Source organism: Triticum urartu, chromosome 3 (genome assembly GCF_003073215.2).
Source record: "Triticum urartu cultivar G1812 chromosome 3, Tu2.1, whole genome shotgun sequence".
In the NCBI taxonomy this organism is placed as follows: domain Eukaryota; kingdom Viridiplantae; phylum Streptophyta; class Magnoliopsida; order Poales; family Poaceae; genus Triticum; species Triticum urartu.
Genome location: NC_053024.1, coordinates 239,065,566 through 239,087,235, shown reverse-complemented (window position 1 = coordinate 239,087,235; position 21,670 = coordinate 239,065,566). Strand labels below are relative to the sequence as shown.

The 21,670-nt window shown below is 44.6% G+C and overlaps 1 protein-coding gene across 1 annotated transcript; it reads right to left on the bottom strand.

Annotated features, from left to right (window-relative positions):
* Positions 1–36: 36 nt before the first annotated feature.
* LOC125543744 (rhomboid-like protein 20) lies at positions 37–9,565 on the bottom strand. Its single transcript, XM_048707206.1, has 8 exons — positions 9,237–9,565; positions 9,033–9,133; positions 6,707–6,847; positions 6,246–6,312; positions 2,024–2,178; positions 1,838–1,939; positions 1,172–1,291; positions 37–518 (listed from the first exon to the last, which is right to left on the bottom strand). Exons 1-8 carry the CDS (start codon positions 9,262–9,264, stop codon positions 351–353), a joined length of 882 nt encoding a protein of 293 aa, XP_048563163.1. The 5' UTR covers positions 9,265–9,565; the 3' UTR covers positions 37–350.
* Positions 9,566–21,670: the final 12,105 nt, after the last annotated feature.

Below are 21,670 nucleotides of genomic sequence, written 5' to 3'. Positions count from 1 at the left end.
ATGATACGAATGCAGGAGGAACTTAGATCTGATTCATGTGTGCATAATGAAACTGCTTTCAGGCTGCAAAACAATTTTACACTATGATTGAAATGTTTATGTATCACCTATCCTACAAGCTGAATTTCAAATGGTACATTGCCTCTGAGTTGAGAAAACTCTTTAGTATTGACATGTGACCACACTAACTGCAGCAAATGTTTCCCGGCTTCCTAAGCTGTCAACTAGGAAGGAACATGTTCAACTTCTCCAAACCACTACCATGAGTTCACCGATCTGTTGTCGAATGCGCGGGGAACAACCATTCATGGCCAGATATAACCAGTTCAGCCCGCCATATCATTTCTGGCTCAATGAGACTGCGCTTCAAGCAGGATGTTTGTGGCTACATTGATATCATTTCTGGCTCGCACGAGGGCCTGTCTCGCAGCATTGCTGTCAAAGCCCATCGATACCAGCATAGCAATGGAGGACTCTGGGGGCTCCACAACAGGAGCAAACCCAGTAGACGGCTGGTTCTGTTTGCAAAAGGAACATGATCAAAAGATTAACCAGCGTAAATAGCATCAGGTTGTTGATATCCTTTTGTGAAGTGCATAGAAATTCAATATTATTCATAATAAGTTTAAAGTCTTGTAACCCCTCAATCAACAGTTGTCGTGTGCAGTAGAAAAATAATACAGATGATGGTTTGTATGTACCAAATGAAACCTAGTAACCCGTTAGATGTGAACTATCAATAGTCTTGTGAACAATATCAACCATACAGGCAAGTCTGCTATTTATACTTGGGTTAAGGTTAAATATCTAATTGGTCCATGTTCACTTCAGTGACTGTAGATCTTCGACACATATGATTGAATGGTACCACAAAAATAATATCTAACTCGGTGAAAGTTGCCCGTTATAATATGCTTACGTGGCCATCTGCACTTCATGTGAACAGACACTGTCTAAACAATGAACAATCAACGCCAGAATCCAGAATGACGAAGAAAATATTAACCTTGCAGGCATTTTTATATTTATAAAGGACAGTACTTTAGCGTTGCTAATATTTAACCAGGCAATTTCTGAGTTCAACTCGACAGCTGTACTTCACGTGAACAGAATCTAGAGGGATCAATGCATGGAGAAATCAAGCTTCCAAAATAGCATTTCAGAAACTAACCTGAACAGTACGGCCTGTATGCGAAGGCACATTTCCAACAAGACTTCTTGACGGCCGAGATGAGCTTGCTGAAGGAGGTGCAAAAAATCTTGCGAAAAATGATGCAACAATCTGTGGAAGCTGCACAAAGGAGAAGGAACTTAACAAGAAAACAAAACAGGAAGAATAGAGCATCTACACTCTACAGGGATTTATATATGAAAATAATTGCAAAGAACACCGACAATATTAATCAATAATTTGAGCATTAATATACTCCAATTAACACCACCTGCTACCATTAGTCAGCATGGACCATACTGGCTGTCTTGTATGTTTTCTTAATTACTTGATAACACCAGTACCTAGACATAACCTATGCCAACATTACATTACTTGCTGATTGCATATCTAATAATTTGGAAAGCTGGGTCATGGACAGCAGCCAAGGGTATCATCCAAGGGGCACTAACTTCTTTAAATGAAAAGGAGCTAGAACTACCATGGTGCTGATAAGATATAATGCATAATTTCAGGCAAGCCAGAGAACTACACAGAAAAATGAAAATCAACCATATAAAATGACAACCAAAAAGATACAAGGTCAATAGCAGTCCATCACGCAAAGAAAAAGGTAACAGGACTACACAGAAGTGCAAAAGGAAAAAAAAAAAGAGATCTTATAACCTTCCTCCGGCGGATGCCAAACACATTGAGACGATAGAGCGAACCGGCAATCAGGCCACAAATACCAGGAATAAGGGAACGCTTCCAAGAAGATACAAGAAGCTGCCATGAGAAACAGGATAGGTGAGTAATTTAATATTCAAATTTAAATGGTATAGAAATGGTTCAGTTCTGATACAAACTAACCTGCAGGCCAGCTAGGTATATGAATGATTTATCACTGAAATTAATGCCAAAAATACGAAATCGTGAAGTGATGGGAATGTCGAGGAAAAAAGGAATAAACGAGGCAAATATAAGGCCATAAGGTCCAGATGCAAGAGCAGTGATGTAGTTTGTATCTGCAAGAAAAACATGAAAGGGGGTGTCTAAATAATCTCATAACTGGATAACAGAGAACTCAACGAGTACATATGCTCACAATATGCAATGCTCATGATCACACGGGTGAAACAAAGCAATGCTCATGATTACACGACTAATTGCCATATAATATTACTGTGTAACCTCCTAGCACCAGCATTTCTATTGAAAAACTATGTTTGGAAGAAATCAATAGTCTAACTGTATGATGGCATGCAACCAACATCTCTAGATAAGGCTCACTGTAGTTAACTTGAATTAACAGCATACAACAGCAAAGCAGAGTGCAGCCAAAGAAAGCCTAAATCTTAGATTTAACACACAAAAATATCATATGTTAAGGGAAAATTCTGTCTCACAAAGATACATCTACTAAACTCCGCCTATGTTGTCTCAACATAGCCGGTCCCAAGCCCGGGTAAAGGAGGAGGGTTGTGATAGGCTTGGCGAGCCAACATAAAAACTCAGCCACTCTTATGGAGATGAAACCCAAAAGATTTTCGTTGGGGCGTAACCCTCTCAGCGACGCGCTACATCGGAACCCGGGTGTGGTGGAAAATGGGCAAGGGCCGGGCCGTCACCCCAAGGTGGCGCGCTGTATCTTGATCCGGATACGGTGGCAAGTGAGCGAGGATCGGGTCGTCGCATCCTTAGTGGCGCGCTACATCGGCGCCCGGATGTAGTGGAAAATGGGCAAGGGTCTTCGCATTTGACTCGACGAGTGCGAAGGGTAAGGAAGCTAGCCGAGCCTAGGAGGATTCGCTTAGGTAGCTGGAACGTAGGGTCTCTGACAGGGAAGCTTCGGGAGCTAGTTGATGCAGCGGTGAGGAGAGGTGTTGATATCCTTTGCGTCCAAGAAACCAAATGGAGAGGACAGACGGCGAAGGAGGTGGAGGATACCGGCTTCAAGCTGTGGTACACAGGGACGGCTGCAAACAGAAATGGCGTAGGCATCTTGATCAACAAGAGCCTCAAGTATGGAGTGGTAGACGTCAAGAGACGTGGGGACCGGATTATCCTGGTCAAGCTGGTAGTTGAGGACTTGGTTCTCAATGTTATCAGCGCGTATGCCCCGCAAGTAGGCCACAATGAGAACACCAAGAGGGAGTTCTGGGAAGGCCTGGAAGACATGGTTAGGAGTGTACCGATTGGTGAGAAGCTCTTCATAGGAGGAGACCTCAATGGCCACGTGGGTACATCTAACACAGGTTTTGAAGGGGCGCACGGAGGCTTTGGCTATGGCATCAGGAATCAAGAAGGAGAAGATGTCTTAAGCTTTGCTCTAGCCTACAACATGATTGTAGCTAACACCCTCTTTAGAAAGAGAGAATCACATCTGGTGACTTTTAGTAGTGGCCAACACTCTAGCCAGATTGATTTCATCCTCTCGAGAAGAGAAGATAGGCGTGCGTGCCTAGACTGTAAGGTGATACCTGGAGAGAGTGTTGTACCCCAGCATAAGCTGGTGGTTGCTGACTTCCGCTTTCGGATTCGTGTCCAGCGGGATAAGCGTGCCAAAGTCGCTAGAACGAAGTGGTGGAAGCTCAAGGGGGAGGTAGCTCTAGCGTTCAAGGAGAGGGTCATTAAGGAGGGCCCTTGGGAGGAAGGAGGAGATGCGAACAATGTGTGGACAAAGATGGCGACTTGCATTCGTAAGGTGGCCTCGGAGGAGCTTGGAGTGTCCAGGGGAAGGAGAAGCGAAGATAAGGATACCTGGTGGTGGAATGATGATGTCCAGAAGGCGATTAAAGAGAAGAAAGATTGCTTCAAACGCCTATACCTGGATAGGAGTGCAGACAACATAGAGAAGTACAAGATGGCGAAGAAGGCCGCAAAGCGAGCTGTTGGTGAAGCAAGGGGTCGGGCATATGAGGACCTCTACCAACGGTTAGGCACGAAGGAAGGTGAAAGGGACATCTATAAGATGGCCAAGATCCGAGAGAGGAAGACGAGGGATATTGGCCAAGTCAAATGCATCAAGGACGGAGCAGGCCAACTCTTGGTGAAGGACGAGGAGATTAAGCATAGATGGCGGGAGTACTTCGACAAGCTGTTCAATGGGGAGAATGAGAGTTCTACCATTGAACTGGACGACTCCTTTGATGAGACCAGCATGCGTTTTGTGCGGCGAATCCAGGAGTCTGAGGTCAAGGAGGCTTTAAAAAGGATGAAAGGAGGCAAGGCGATGGGCCCTGATTGTATCCCCATTGAGGTGTGGAAAGGTCTCGGGGACATAGCGATAGTATGGCTGACCAAGCTTTTCAACCTCATTTTTCGGGCAAACAAGATGCCAGAAGAATGGAGACGGAGTATATTAGTACCAATCTTCAAGAACAAGGGGGATGTTCAGAGTTGTACTAATTACCGTGGAATTAAGCTGATGGGCCATACAATGAAGCTATGGGAGAGAGTCATTGAGCACCGCTTAAGAAGAATGACAAGCGTGACCAAAAATCAGTTTGGTTTCATGCCTGGGAGGTCGACCATGGAAGCCATTTTCTTGGTACGACAACTTATGGAGAGATATAGGGAGCAAAAGAAGGACTTGCATATGGTGTTCATTGACTTGGAGAAGGCCTATGATAAGATACCGCGGAATGTCATGTGGTGGGCCTTGGAGAAACACAAAGTCCCAGCAAAGTACATTACCCTCATCAAGGACATGTACGATAATGTTGTGACAAGTGTTCGAACAAGTGATGTCGACACTGATGACTTCCCGATTAAGATAGGACTGCATCAGGGGTCAGCTTTGAGCCCTTATCTTTTTGCATTGGTGATGGATGAGGTCACAAGGGATATACAAGGAGATATCCCATGGTGCATGCTCTTTGCGGATGATGTGGTGCTAGTTGACGATAGTCGGACGGGGGTAAATGGGAAGTTAGAGTTATGGAGACAAACCTTGGAATCGAAAGGGTTTAGGCTTAGTATAGAACTAAAACCGAGTACATGATGTGCGGTTTCAGTACTACTAGGTGTGAGGACGAGGTTAGCCTTGATGGCCAGGTGGTACCTCAGAAGGACACCTTTCGGTATTTGGGGTCAATGCTGCAGGAGGATGGGGGTATTGATGAAGATGTGAACCATCGAATCAAAGCCGGATGGATGAAGTGGCGCCAAGCTTCTGGCATTCTCTGTGACAAGAGAGTGCCACAAAAGCTAAAAGGCAAGTTCTACAGGACGGCGGTTCGACCCGCAATGTTGTATGGCGCTGAGTGTTGGCCGACTAAAAGGCGACATGTTCAACAGTTAGGTGTGGCGGAGATGCGTATGTTGAGATGGATGTGTGGCCACACGAGGAAGGATCGAGTCCGGAATGATGATATACGAGATAGAGTTGGGGTAGCACCAATTGAAGAGAAGCTTGTCCAACATCGTCTGAGATGGTTTGGGCATATTCAGCGCAGGCCTCCAGAAGCTCCGGTGCATAGTGGACGGCTAAAGCGTGCGGAGAATGTCAAGAGAGGGCGGGGTAGACCGAATTTGACATGGGAGGAGTCCGTTAAGAGAGACCTGAAGGATTGGAGTATCACCAAAGAGCTAGCTATGGACAGGGGTGCGTGGAAGCTTGCTATCCATGTGCCAGAGCCATGAGTTGGTTGCGAGATCTTATGGGTTTCACCTCTAGCCTACCCCAACTTGTTTGGGACTAAAGGCTTTGTTGTTGTTGTTGTTGTTGTTGTAAAGATACATCTACTAGTTGCAGCACTAAATGACGCTTTACGCTGCTAATTGGTCTACTGACATTTTATCAGGAGTTAGATATCCAGAAAATTGTATTGATCCCTCTGTAAACAAATGCAAATGTTTTAGGTCACTTTTTATATTTGTTTACAGAGGGAGTACAATATTTGTACATTTCCTTTTTGAGCAAGTACAACCAGCCATCTCAAGAACATCTTAATTACAGAGGTTCTAGAGGAGAATGGTAACAGTGTTACAAAGTAGCAGAGCCCATAGGTCATTAGCAATGTCCTCTTTTTCTTTTCCTTAAAGAAGGGTCTAGAGATGTTAGTCTCAGCAGTTTATCTAAATAGCATACCTTTCAGGAGAACCAAAGATAGAATCTCAAGAGGTAATGATACTGCGATAGAGAATAAACTAAAAACCTGCACAGCAGATTGAAATATATAAGCACTTGTGTTGTAGTTTTCTTACTAAGAAGCTTAAATATTTCATCTACTTCAATGTAACTTATTGAACTGAATCTGCTTGTCACGTTAATTGCATTGTATGGCCCCAAACTTTCTTGGGCATAACACAGACTCGTTAACTTGAGAACTTAACATTTAACTCTTTATACACTGCCAAAGTGATTCACTTGGGTCAATTAGGTCAATATTGGAGGCAATGCATACAGAATAGGTTTAAACCACCTTAAAAGTTTATGGACTTGAGTTCTCAAGCCCAGACATAATAATGCGATTTACTCCTGCTTCAGCCGTATTATTGATGTTGTTTATCTATCTTCATTAAATACCCGAGAGAATAACAAGTACTTACAGAGTATTTGTTAGAGCCCATCTGCCTCTCAAACACACGGAAATAATACAGAAGGTAGAGTCCAAACATCAACTCTGGTGTTGACTGAAAGGCAAATACAGATGCAAATATCCTCCAAACTCGAAAGTTCTTTATGATGTCCTGCAAGAATAATAGAAAAATGTTCAAACTTCATAAATATGTAACAAATCTCCAAGTAATAGAACATATGCAGCCGACCACATGTTTTGCATTGAAGTAGCTCGATCTCAAGGATAAATGAAATATTAATTGAACATCACTGACAGCTACAGGTTTGGATGCAATCACTACCGAGATTTAACTATTCACCTCTGGTTCCCCAAGAAAGGCTTGCAACATTTAGTATCACTAAAAGTTTAAAACTGGAAGGTGCACATATAAAATGGAACATAAGAAAGTAGCATCGTGCGCCAAAGGTCATATTGGTCAACTTGTCACCATACAAGTTTCCTAACGATTATCCATAAGATTGGTTAACATTTAAGCAATATGCCCTGTAAATTTTAAAGTTGAAGTGTTCTGAATAAATTTGGAAGACGCGTGCCCAGATTCCAGTAAATGAAAGTTCCATCATGGCCATCAGTCAGTTAACAGTTGAGAAACCTAAGCTGACAACCTTCTGTAGCTCCTTATGGAATTCCAATAGGTGTACTTCAATGAAACTTGTATGCCCCGTAATGAATGAGGGTTAAATGCCTATAGGAGAACTTCCTGACATGCTTTGGAGCAAAGAAATAGTTCATAAGGATTCCTGTCAAATTCTTCAACAAATGGGCTATGAGATAAGAATTTTAGAAGAAAACTACCAGTCTTACCTTAAGTTTTCTTCTCTTTGTCTAGAATTGATGTGTGAAGTCTGACATAAGACATTTGAAGTTCTCCTATGTTTTTGGTTCCAGTAGGATTCTAGGGTACATGACAGCCCAATTACTGTGGCTTTATATTTCTGCGTTTTCGAGTAACTGTCCAAATTGAGTCTTAACAGGTGTTATTGAGATGGGATGCCTCTACTAACTAAAGTACCAATAGCCAATTATTCCTGCTGATTTGTGTACCAAGCCATGTAAGTATGGGGAACCGGTCGTCGCCTCATCGGTATAGCTCCAGTGCAGGCATCGGGGTAGAAACTAAAGTTATTGTCATGAAGGAAAACAAAAAAGGTACGGCCATGTATTGGAATGTCCCAGTAGAAACACCTTAATCCAAAGCCCAGCCCACCAAGGATTCATGCTACTGTGGCACACAACATAGGCCTCCAGCCCAGTAAGGATTCATATAGCTGTGGCACACAACACAGGACATTCTTTTGTACTAGTTCCACTGGTGTGGTTGGAGCTAAAAAAGGGAAATGGATTACAGCAAGCTAACAAAGGGAAATGAACCACAGCAATCCGCAGTTCCACGGTTTAATTTTAAACCAGATTTGAACACCCCTGCCCTAGCATACCAGCAGAATTTACCAACCAATTCTGGAATTTACCAACCAAGCACAATAGGCACGCTAACACCTATAGTTCTTACCACAAAGAAGAACACCACCAATTCGACGATTAGACACCCATCCACCCAAATGGACACATGGGCGAGCAATCCTAGCCACTCCACTTATGACCAAACTTTTGTGTCCGATTACCGGTGTAAAATTCGGAGCCCAAAGTTTTTCCAAGCAAGGCCGAAAAACTTGCTTGGATGTCCGTTTTAGTTTTCTTAAATACCAGCGTTATACCATTCCTGGGCCACTTACACCTGAGAAATGTTATAGACCTCAATGGGCCACACTTATTTTCCGATGAAAGTTGATGACCGGCGGGAGATAGAGGCGAGACGATGCGAAAGAGCTAGTAACAGCGGCGATGACCATGGGAGTGAGCTCTATGGCGGCGGCGGCAGTGAACTCATGACGCTTGGCTGCGACGAGAGTGGGCCCTACAGCAGCAAGCCATGAAGTGGCGGCAAGACGGTGACGAGAGCGAGTTCATGGACGACGAGAGAAGGTCATCTAGACCGCCTGGCAGACTGGAACTAGCACGAGGGCAGCAGTATGTTCAGTTGGTATCCAATCTCTACTTCCCTGTAGCTGTCACTGAATGGCAGTTCATCAAAACAGAACTTTCACAACCGAAAATGTATTCAAGAGTTTTGTTGGTGGCTAGTAGAACACCGGACCGCCCTGTAAAATGTTCACAGGGGTATATATTTCAGAGCTCCTAAGCCGGGCCTAACCAACGGATTCACGCCTAAGGGCATCACGTCGCGTCTAAGGTACCAGAACTACTCAAGATTCGGCCCGAGGCTACCTACTGACCTGGTAGGAGAGGCCGAGGGCGCGGGCTCGGCGGTTCACACTGAAGACGACAGAGAGGAGGCCGCTGGCGAGGACGATCGCCCGCGTCACCGGCGCGTTATCTGCAAACAAGACGGGGCCGTTCCGATCAGGCGATCAGAACACGCCAGCTGAATCGAGAAAGGCGATTTGTGGGGCGGGGGTGAACCCGAGGTGGGAGCTTACGGAATCCGGAGACGCCTCCGCCCTGCATCGTTATCCCGCCGGGAACACGGCCGCCGGGCGGGGAGGCAGATGCGCTGTTCGTCCGATGAGGCGAGGGGGCCGTGGGCAGCCGGCCAGCCGGCCAGTATGCACCCGCGGCCGCCGCCTCCTCTTCTCGGCGGGCTCTCGTTTACTGGTTCCGGCGGGTCAGTCCCCGAGAAGAGAAGGGAAGGAGATGCGTAGGTGCGGCGGCAACAGCTGGAGGAGAACGAGTTTTTGGTTGCAGCCAGGGGTAGATGGCTATAGTCGCGGTATTCTGAGGGAGATGGAACGGAACACGTTGACGGTAGAGGTTGTTCGGGGGAGCTTTGGGCTCTCCGGCGTGGAGATTTCCACACGAATAAAATACACTAAAGGCCTTAGAAGTATTTCAAAGTGTGTCAATTATTCCCCTTAAAAAAATATAAGAGTGTTTAGTGATCTATAAACATTTTTATATTATGGAGCAGCTACCCCATTAGCCGGCGGATCTTTTAAAAAGATTCATCGCCTCACAAGCCTTCGGATGACACAATTGATAAGTCAAACATCTTCATCTACTTTGCAAAAAAGTTATGTTGCGTTTTTTTTTTGTTATATGAAGACATTCGCAACATGAAGACATTCGCAACAGAGGTTATGTTGTGTGTTTTTTTGTCACATAGATTGTGTTGCGGATGGGTCGTGTTGCGGATTTTTTTGCAACATGGGTCGTGTTGCAGGATTTTCTTGCAACATAGGCTGATTTGTAGGATCTAGCCTATGAGGGATCTATCCCTTAGCCGGTTTGCAACAAGGGGATTTTTCGAAAAGGGGCGTTTTATTACTTAAAAGATTTAAGCATTACACCCGATCTCTGCATAACTAAGATGCACATAGCCAAATAAGGTCCTCTCGCACAAACAAAAAATAAATAAAGCGAAATAAAAAATCCATATAACGCTTAAAGCGTAGGGGGCCAATTCTAAGATCATGCTGCCACCCATATTGGGTAAAAGTATTCCTCGCCGTAGCCTCTAATCGTGTACACACCTCCGTAAATAGGTCTCGATTCTCCACGCGCTGTAGAGAGGACCATAAATGAAGAGTCACGGTACATCTGTAGATAACCTGTATCAGAGAAATACTTTTACCATTAAAAACCTTATCATTTCTACATAGCCAAAGCAACCAAATAACGACAAGCGCTCCCACCCTGACAAGAGTTCTAAACTTGTGATCAATCCCATGTAACCAGTTGCCAAATACATTAGCAACACTACAAGGAGGATACCAGCCAGAAGCTATCTGGATGACTGACCATATAGAACGAGCCAATTTGCATTGGAAGAATAAATGTTTTATTGTCTCATCATGGTGACAAAAATCACATTGCGGAATTCCATGCCAATTCCTCTTAATAAGGTTATCTTTAGTAAGAATGACTCCACGACGAAGATACCATGCAAAAAATTTATTCTTAAGAGGTATCTTCATCTTTCAAATCTTCTTATTATTATCAACTGGTGCATCAGATTGGAGCAAAGCTCTGTACATGGACTCCACTAAGAATTGACCATTCCCATGTAGGTTCCAACAAAATACATCAGACCCATGTGACAATTGCACCGTGGACAACCGCTGGAGCAGGATGTTCCATGATTGGAGTCTGGGTCCAATTAAATCTCTTCTGAATGTCACATTTGGTGGAAATGATTCCATTACCGTGGCGATAGTATCACCCTTGTGACACACAATATTATACAGAGTTGGATATTGTTCTGGAGTGTGGCATTTCCTAGCCACTTGTCCTCCCGGAATCTAATTTCCAAGCCGTCCTTGATTGAGAAGGATCCATAGCAGAAGAAATATTTCTTCCTAGCCCTTAGACCCGCCCAACAGTGGGAATTCCCAGACTTCCAATATACTTGGGATACCTCCTTAGAACCCACATATTTCCTTCTTAGGAGGGTTTGCCATAAACCATCTTCTGTCAATAATTTAAACAACCATTTCCCGAGTAGGGCCCTATTCTTAACCTCAAGGTCATGAATGCCCAACCTGCCTTGGTCTTTGGGACGACAAACCACAGTCCATTTAGCCTGTCGATATTTCTTTCTCTCGTTATCTCCTTGCCAAAAGAATCTTGATCGGAAATAATCCAATCTATGTAAAACTCCTTTCGGCAACTGGAAGAAGGAAATCATATATAGTGTAACGCCCTCGATGCGGCTATAGCTCCCACGTGTCGAGGCACGACTTAGAGACATAACCGCATTGAAAGCAATGTCGCAAGTTAGGAAATCATCACAAAACATCCCATGTAATACATAATAAAGGGGAGATACATAGTTGGCTTACACTTGCCATGTCACATCAAAGTACATAAATAACATCCATCATACAAATCACTCATGGCCCGACTACAGTGCCAAAATAGAAAAGACCCCCAACATGCGACAAGGCCCTGAATCGATAACCCCAACTAGGCACCACTACTGATCATCGGGAAAGGAAACATAATAACGCTGAGAGTCCTCGTCGAACTCCCACTTGAGCTCGTACTCGTCACCTGGAGCGGAAGCACCTGGACCTGCATCTGGAGTTGTAGTATCTGTGAGCCACAGGGACTCAGCAATCTCACACCCACGCGATCAAGACTATTTAAGCTTATAGGAAGGATAAGGCAAGTATATGTGGAGCTGCAGCAAGCGACTAGCATATATGGTGGCTAACTTATCCGCAAAAGAGAGCGAGAAGAGGAGGCAAGGAGCGAGCGAGAAACTAGAGGAACAACCTGCGCAAGCATAACTCCAACACCGTGTCCACTTCCCGGGCTCCGCCGAAAAGAGGCCATCACGGTAACACACTCAGTTGATTCATTTTAATTAATTAAGGTTTACGTTGTCTACAACCGGACATTAACAAATTCCCATCTGCCCATAACCGCGGGCACGGCTTTCGAAAGTTCAATCCCTGCAGGGGAGTCCCAACTTAGCCCATGACAAGCTCTCACGGTCAACGAAGGAAAAGACCTCCTCCCGAGACGTTCCGATTAGACTCGGTATCTCGGTAACTCAAGACACTTCGACAGGTTAAAACAAGACCAGCAACACCGTCCGAATGTGCCGACAAATACCGATAGGAGCTGCACATATCTCTTTCTCAGGGCACACTCAGATTGTCCTAGGTACGGGTAGGCCAGCCCAGAGTTGCCCCTGGTGGCCACCGGTAGCTGACAGGTGGACCAACACTCAGAGGAGCACTGGCCCGGGGGGGTTAAAATAAGATGACCCTTGAGTCTGCAGAACCCAAGGGAAAGAAAAGGCTAGGTGGCAAATGGTAAAACCAAGGTTGGGCATTGCTGGAAAAGCTTTAATCAAGGCGAAATATCAAGGGGTTCCCATTATAACCCAACCGCGTAAGGAACGCAAAATCCGGGAACATAACACCGATGTGACGGAAACTAGGGCGGCAAGAGTGGAACAAAACACTAGGCGAGAGGCCGAGCCTTCCACCCTTTACCAAGTATATAGATGCATTAAGATAACATAGAAATATAGTGATATCCCAACAAGCAAATAAAAGATGTTCCAATAGGAACGGCTCCAATCTTCACCTGCAACTAGCAACGCTATAAGAGGGGCTGAGCAAAGCGGTAACATAGCCAGACAACGGTTTGCTAGGACAAGGTGGGTTAAAGGTTCAATCATGCAATTGGGAGGCTGACAAGCAAATGGTAGGCATCGTAGCAGTGGCAAAGCAAAAGAGCGAGCAAACTAGCATAGCAAAGATAGTAGTGATTTCGAGGGTATGATCATCTTGCCTGCACAGTTGTCAGAGTTGACTGGATCCTCACAAGCAAACTCAACGGGCTCCTCGGTAGCGAACTCGTCTCCCGGCTCTACCCAACAAGACAAACAAGCAACAAGGATACAATCAACCACGTGCAAGACCAAGCAATATGATGAAATGATGACATGCTATGCGGGATGCGATGCGGGATGCAAAATGCAAGATATGACAGGAAATGCATGAACCTGGCCTCAACTTGGAATTCCAAGGGTGCCACTGGATATAGGGGATGAAATCGCTTGAAAACGATATAAAGATCATTGGAATCGGAGTTACGGTTTGGAAATGGCAAGCGTTTTAAGATATGACACCGGTCTGCGATTACAGCAAGTAGGCATCTAAATGCAACGAAATGAACATGCTACAGCCACCAAACATGAAAACAAACTACATGGCAGTGATTTACACAAGATGGTTAACAAAACACTAGCACTAAGCCATAGGCAAATTCATCCATTAAGAGGTTCAAACAAGCATGGCAAAAACGAATATGCAAAACAGATTCCAGACTTAGTGAAATTAACACTAGCCTGAAATTTCAGATCACGAAGCCCTCTTCGGAGCAGCAAAACAACATGATAGATAACCTGAACATGACAAGTAAGAACATGGCATGGAGATACTCAACAAGCTTAACAAAACACCCAAAGTGACCTGGGGCCAAAAGGGTTCACAAAATACTCTACCGAGCTCACGAACATAGCTCGAACACAATCAGTTTTCAGACTTAGTGAAAACTGAGACATGCTGAAATTATAACTCACGAAGGCATGTAAACGAGCTCGATGCACTCACTACGGTGCAAGTCATAGCAAGGCAAGCATATAACCAACAAGAAGGCACAATATGCTAGCTACACATGGCAAGAATAAAGACATAGCATGCATGGAACACTAACGGTAGCATCGGCAAAATCGCAAACAAGTTGACGATCTGCCCAGATTAACAACGAAGCAAAAGTTGAGCTCGATTGAGTCAACCTAGAGCACTCCACATATGCAAACAAAGACATGGATGGATAGAGCATAACATAAATATCAAAACTCCCTTACTGATCATCCTCAAAAGAGGCACGGATCACTAGGAAACAAGCTGGACACATAGCATCATGAACTAAAATATCCCAGACTTAGTGAAAATCACTAAGTCCCTGAAATCAGCAATCTCAGGTACCTCTCTTCGCAAGCTTGCACAAGACAACACACACATCCTAAAAATGCATGGGTGGCACCTATGGAAAGAAGACAAAATGCTTAACAATTCATCCCAAAGGGGCACAGGCATATCATGCACGAATTAAACATGGCAAAAATGACAAAAGTGCATGATGAACTAACGGATCTACAATTTAACTCACGAAGCCTCCTTCTAACAGCATTTTGAGCATCAAGATGACCTCAAATGCAAATGATGCAATGGAATGAAATGATGTACATGTCGAGGCGAAGATTTTGATATATTATACGCCCAAATCGGAGCTACGGATGCAAAGTTACGGGCAGTCAAAGAATGCATCATGAGCTAGGGTTTGGGGGAAAAAGTCAACCGATGCCCAGATCCAGATCTGGATCGGCACGCTTCCCGAGGCGGCGCCGGAGTTACTGTAGCTCGCCGGAGAACGTGGGGGGTCACCGGTCGGGGAGGAGGAAGAAGAAGCCGGGGCGAGGCCGGGCGGCGCCGGAGGAGGGGGCAGCGACCGCGGGCGGCGGCGCCCGGGGCGGCGGACGGTGCCGGGGAGCGGCCGGGCGGCGGGCGGCGAGGTCCGGCTCGGCGGCGGTGGCGGCCCGCGGCGGCGGCGCCCTCCTGAGCCGGGGAAGGCGGCGGCGCTGGAGGAGGCACAGGGGCGCGGGGCGCTCGGGCCGGGGGGGGCTCCCCGCGGGCCTGGCGGGCCCGGCGGCGGCGATGTGGGCGCGGCCCACGTGGCGGCGCGCGATTTGCTGCGGCGGCGGGGCGGACAACGTCCGGCGCGGGCGGACACGTCCGGCCCGGCGCGGGGAAGGAGATCTGTTTTTTTAGGAGGGGGACGGGGAGGAAGACGAGATCCGAAATGGGGGGGTGTTTAAATAGGCATAAGTGGAGCTAGGAGAGTCCAAAAGAGGTGCGGTTTTCGCCCACGCGATCGTGATCGAACGCTCTAGGACATGGATCAGAGTTTGGTGGGTTTTGGGCCAAATTTGGGGGGTGTTGGGCTGCAACACACACGAGGCCTTTTCGGTCCCTCGGTTAACCGTTGGAGTATCAAACGAAGTCCAAATGATACGAAACTTGACAGGCGGTCTACCGGTAGTAAACCAAGGCCGCATGGCAAGTCTCGGTCCAATCCGGAAATGTTTAATCCCCACACACGAAAGAAAGCTCGAAATGGCCACCGGAGGAGAACGAAGCGCCGGAATGCAAAACGGACAACGGGGAAAATGCTCAAATGCATGAGATGAACATGTATGCAAATGCAATGCACGAGATGACATGATATGCGATGCACGAAAAACGAAAACAACACACGGAGACGGAGACCCGAACCCGAGAAATAAATATAAGTTAACGCCGGAAACGGCAAGAGTTGGATACAAATATGGAAAGTTACATCCGGGGTGTTACATATAGTACCATATTACTTAGTACTGAATTTATGCGGACCAATCTTCCACCCATAGACAACAGTTTACCTTTCCAACAGCTAAGTCTTTTTTGCAGTCTCTCCTCGATGTGTTTCCATTCAGCATTTGTGAGTCTCCGATAATGTATCAGTATCCCTAAATATGTGATCGAAACTGTCCCAACCCGCATCTGAATAGTTCAGCATACATGTGGGCCTTGTCCTGAGCGTCGTCAAAGCAAAATAATTCACTTTTATGAAAAATGATCTTAAGACCTGAGAGTTGCTCGAATGCTGATAAAATCCGTTTCATATTTCTCGCTTTCTCGAGGTCATGATCCATGAAGAGAATCGTATCGTCGGCATACTGAAGTATAGAGAGACCGCCATCAACTAAATGATTTACTACCCCATCAATTTGGCCATCAACCTTGGCACGCTCAATCATGACTGCTAGCATATCCGCCACTATATTGAATAGCATGGGCAATGCCGAGTCACCTTGTCGTAATCCCTTGTTCGTTTGGAAATAGTTTCCAATGTCATCATTGACCTTAATGGCAACACTACCTCCAGAAACGAAGCTATGGATCATAACGCGCCACTCTGCAGAAAATCCTTTCATTCTGAGAGTCTGTTGAAGAAAGTGCCAATTGTCTTTGTCATAAGCCTTTTCAAAGTCAATTTTGAGTACCACCCATTCAACTTTTTCCGGTGTAATTCATGGATTGTTTCATGAAGGATAACAACTCCATCTAGGGCGTGTCTGCCTTGCATAAAAGTTGTCTATGATGGACGAACCACATGTTCAACAACCAAATTTAGCCTAATAGTCGCAACCTTCGTGAATATTTTGAAACTAACATTAAGGAGGCAAATAGGTCTATATTGTTGTATCCTTTCAGCCTCATTAACCTTAGTTAATAAAATAATCTCACCGAAGTCTAAGTGAAACAATTCTAGTTGGCCAGCATGAAGGTCGCTAAACAAAAGTAGGGGATCCGGTTTGATGACTTCCCAGAAGTTCTGATAGAACTCTGCGGGAAATCCATCTGGACCTGGGGCTTTGTTACGCTCCATTAGGAAAACCACCTTTCTAACTTACTCCTCGGAGTATGGGGCTGTTAGAAGGTTATTTTCCTCATGAGAGACCTGGGGGATGTCATCTGTTCGGGATTCATCCATCAAGAAGTTTCCTTCCTCTGATGCTCCGAACAGATTTTTGTAATAATTAGTGATATAAGATTTAAGTTGCTCATGTCCCTCAATCGTGTCCTCATCCTGTTGTAGTGAATGAATAATTTTCTTCTGGTGTCTGCCATTGGCGACTCCATGAAAATATCTAGTATTCGAATCACCTTTCAGGATAAACTGAGAGTTGGAATGTTGGTACCATTTGCATTCCTCCTCACGCAGCATGTTAGCTATCTGTGCATCCGAATGATTCTTGATCTCAATTTCATACTCAAATAGAGGTCTAACCTCTGCCAAAGCTTCTAATTCATCGATGATAGATGAAAGACGAAGGTTCTCTTTTTTGAGGATGCCCACCGTATGCCTAGCCCAACCACCAAGGAATTTACGTAATGCACGCATTTTGTTATTCCATCTGTGTATTGGGGTAGACCCATCCACCGGTTTCTCCCACACCTCCTTGACCATGTCATGGAAGCCATCACGAAGCAACCACCCAAGTTCGAACTTGAACTTGCGTCTATGTTGTGGTCATGGCAAACCAGTAGTTAGGAGAATGGGTGCGTGGTCTGATATAGCCTCGATACGAGGTAGAGCACGAACAGACACCATAGGAAATTTTGATTCCCAATCGGTATCCATTAAAATGTGATCTAGTTTCTCATATGCCAGTTCTGGAAGACTATTCGCCCAAGTGAATTGTCTTCCAATCATGGAAACCTCTCGATGATCCAAACTATCGATGACAACATTGAATAGGAAAGGCCAATGATTATCAAACCTACCGCAGCTTTTATCATTTGGGAAACGAAGCAAATTGAAACCCCCACCTATAAGAATGCACTATAAAAAATACACTTCTGTGATGATACGTGTTTGTCACAGTAGGTCACATTTTCTATCATGCATGTACATCCATGACGATTTTATGACAGAATCAAGATAGTCATACCTGTGCTGTCGTAGAAGTGTTCCATGACATTACTGAAATTATCATCACGAAAGTGTCCACTTCCATGACGATAAATCGCGCGTCATAGAAGTGCTTTCGTCAAGAGTAACCGACACGTGGCATCCATCGTAATGGGTCGCCTTTAAGCTATTGGGTTCGGTTTTGGATCCGGTAACCCGCTAACAGCCATGACCAATGCAATTTTCCACGTGTAAAATTCTCATTGGCCGATGGAACCACGTGTCAGCTCCGCGTTGGCATAGGTGTCACTCATCCAATGGGCGAGATGCGCCTATGATATGTTGACACGTGGACCGGCCCAAAAGTGCCCCATAAAGATTAAATGGGCCGGCCCAACTAAAGGCCCACAAGATTTTGCCAACCATAATGGGCCGGCCCAGCTAAAGGCCCATAAGATTTTGCAGACCATAATGGGCCGGCCCAGCTAAAGGCCCACAAGATTTTGAGGACACTAGTGGGCTGGCCTGTTAACAGGGTGCCATGTTTTGGGCCAAATGCCGGCCCATATTTGATCTGGTCCATTAACAGCCTGCCACGTTCTGGGCCTAATAAAGGCCCATATGAGATCCGACCCTTTAATAGCCTACCACGTTCTGGGCCATATTACGGCCCAGATTAGATCCGGCCCTTTAAGAGCCTTTGGGCTAAATTATGGCCCATATCAGATTCGACCCGTCAACTGGACGTTGTGCTTTTGGGCCCACTTGAGGCCGGATCAGGATTTCTGTTTGCTAAAGGCCCATTTAGTAATACGGCATGATATTAGTTCCGGCCTGTTAAAGGCCTGTTTAGCATTTCGGCCCTATATTTATTTTGGTTTGTTAAAAGCCCGTCATATAGTTGGGCCTAACTATGGCCTGCTTTGTATCTGGCCTGCTCACAGCCGATAATCTGATTGGGCCAAATAAGGAACAAGACAATTTTGGCATGTTAACGGCCCATGATGTGATTGGCACAATCATGGGCCGAGGTCTATTTCGGCCTGCTGTCGGCCCGTGAGCTGTTTGGCACGTTTCAGGTCCAACCTACTTTTCAGCCTACTAAAATCCCATTGAATTTTCTTGCGGAAATAGGGCCGGTGATTTACTCGGCCTATTAAAGGCCCGAAACTACTAGTGGGCCAGTTTACATTTAGGCCTTTTAACAGACCAAGATGACTGGGCCCATGATGCGGATCATACATAGTGATTTGCATGACGGCCCGATTATGTAACGTAATTTTACGGTTTGGCCGGTTTACTGCGAAGACAGGATATATATACAGTAAAATAACTGCAGCATCGTGAATAAGAAAAAACCTAGACTATACAATAAAGAAACTATAGCATATTACATCCACCGGGCATCAAAGTTCGCCACTATGAGAATAAAGCACAAGCAGACAACAGATTACATACACTGGGCATCAAAGATCGCCAGCAGTGCAAATAAACACGCCAACAAAATAATATACAAAACCGACAGCACTTCAATAGAGTTCAAGAAAGGTTAGCCCTGCTCGGGAGCTGCAGCGCAAGCAGCTGAGCAAGCTGATGAGACTGCGCTTGTTTGATGCTTATATCCTCCTCACTCTGAAAGAGAAACAAGCAGACAGATGACAGGTTTTGCACATATAAGTATTAGTGTTGACAATTCATTACATTTCTTATTGACGAATAAAGTGACACAGTTTAAAAAAGTATTAACACAATATGGTATTGTTCAGGTTAAGACATGGCAGGAAATGACATTGTGAAGGAGTTGGCAGCTTCATGACACCACTGGATTACAGATCAAGAACTCATAAGTATCAATGGTTAGTGTGTTGTCAATTTATCCCATTTCAGAACGGCAAATAAAGAGACGATTTAAATAATAGTAGAATGATATGACATTGTTCATAGTTAAGACATTGCAAAATATGACATTGTGCTGTAGTGAGTAGGTTCACCACACCACTAGATTACGGATCAAGAACAGAAGCATACATGCAGTGCAAAATAAGATCACTTGCTCTGTATAGTTTAATTTACACTGTATGAAGAAGGAACTTGGTTATACAACTGAAAACTTCAATTGAGAAGGGCAAACTTTTGTTTTATGAACTACATAATAAACTTTAAACATGCAATTTGATTCAAACACCAAAAATAAACAGCTGTTGCAGTCATGCCTAACCAAATATACACAACAAAGTTTGAAGGCTTGAGAAGGACAAACTTACATTAGTGGTGAAGACAGACTCTATAAAACCCTTGTCCATGTTGATGGGGGGGAATTCAAGAAGTTTACAACAGAATCTTCTTCATAAGCATTGCCTTTATTATACATTTTGTTAAGAGTAAATATGGATGTGATAATATAAGAAAAAATGGAGAATATTTAAGATAAGATGAAGAGTGATGCTACATAACCAAGTAGCTATAAATGTAAGTACAGCGATACAGGCAAAAGGTACAGCCAAGAGCAATGCAGAGCTAAACTTCTTCAGTACCATCGGTGTTATCCAACCTTATGGTAAGAGTAAATATATATCTGATGTGTAGAAAATGGAGGGCAAAGGAAAATAAGCTGCAGAGTGATGGTACATGAACAACTAGCTGTCAGTATAAGTACACTGATAAAGGACAGCAGGTACTTACAAGAACAATGTAGAGCTAAAAAAATTCGTTGGCATTGGATATATTCTACACTAATGTAACCATTCATACAGATCAGATAATTTGGAGCGAACAATTTATAAGCAAGCTATCATGCATACTACTGTCACATAATGAACCATGTATGAATGCAAATACAGTGATACAGGACAACATGTACTAACAAGAGCAAAGCAGCGGGCAACATATTTGCGATATCCTGTTGTCCTTTTTAAACCGGAATTCTTCTTCGAGCAGATTTCCTACAAAAGAGATCCATAAGGCACATGCGGAAAAGTAGAAGTTATATCATAGACAATACCTCATCCTGGGAACGAGACTAGTGCATAACAAGGTTTTTCCATTCAATGTCTTCTAAATTTAGCATATGAGACTTCACCGGAAATTCGTTTATAGACTTGTCATCAAAATGTGATTTCCTCAGATAACACCGATACTGCTGCAACGCTTCCTTGAAAAGCGCAAGCAATCTTTGCTCGTCATGACTATCCAGATTGACCCTCGCCTACTTACAACAATGTAATGTAAATCATTGATGTGTTCAATCAGCAGAAAACAGGAAAATAATCACCATGAATACTAGCACTTACACATAAGTGGGACAGGAAGATGTGAAAATGGTGGTTGTCTTTGCTATAATCTTCCCATGATGGGAATATATGCACGTAGTCCCTAACAACATTGAAAGCATTGTCTTTTAAACTAGGAATAACTGAAATGGGGTTCCAATCTGTAGGAATTGGTCATCTCTGTAGTTGGGATAGGTCTTCGGCCGGTGGACTTGCTGTACTTTTTGCTGGAGTGGGATTTTTCTGTGGTACGGCTGATGCTATGGCAACTGAAATCGGCATACCTTTTGCTGGAGTGCAGGTCTTGTATGGTGGGGCTTGTGGTGTGGTAGTGAAGTATGGGTACAGTCTGCTGGAGTCAGTCCTATGTTTTGTGTCACTGGTTGTAGAGCCAATATAAGTGGGGTGCTGTTTGATTTCTCCGGCACCACCACGTTTTCAAGGACTTTGCTAACGCTCCTTCAAGTTCGGCAATTACCCTCTTCCTTTTTGATGTCTGGTGCACAAGAACATCATTTGAGTGGAAAAAAATGGTATGATGACAAACGAAATATGGATTGATAATGGATGGGCATGGCATCTTGACATATATGATGAGTAAACTAAGTAGA

What these genes read in the sequence shown, in the direction of transcription:
- LOC125543744 (XM_048707206.1), bottom strand. Translation starts at nt 9,264, where the DNA reads ATGCAGGGCGGAGGCGTCTCCGGATTCC. An exon ending in CCCTCGGCCTCTCCTACCAG is followed by an intron (nt 6,848 to 9,032) that starts GTCAGTAGGTAG and finishes TTATTCTTGCAG; the next exon opens with GACATCATAAAGAACTTTCG. An exon ending in ATACAGGCCGTACTGTTCAG is followed by an intron (nt 519 to 1,171) that starts GTTAGTTTCTGA and finishes TTTTGCAAACAG; the next exon opens with AACCAGCCGTCTACTGGGTT.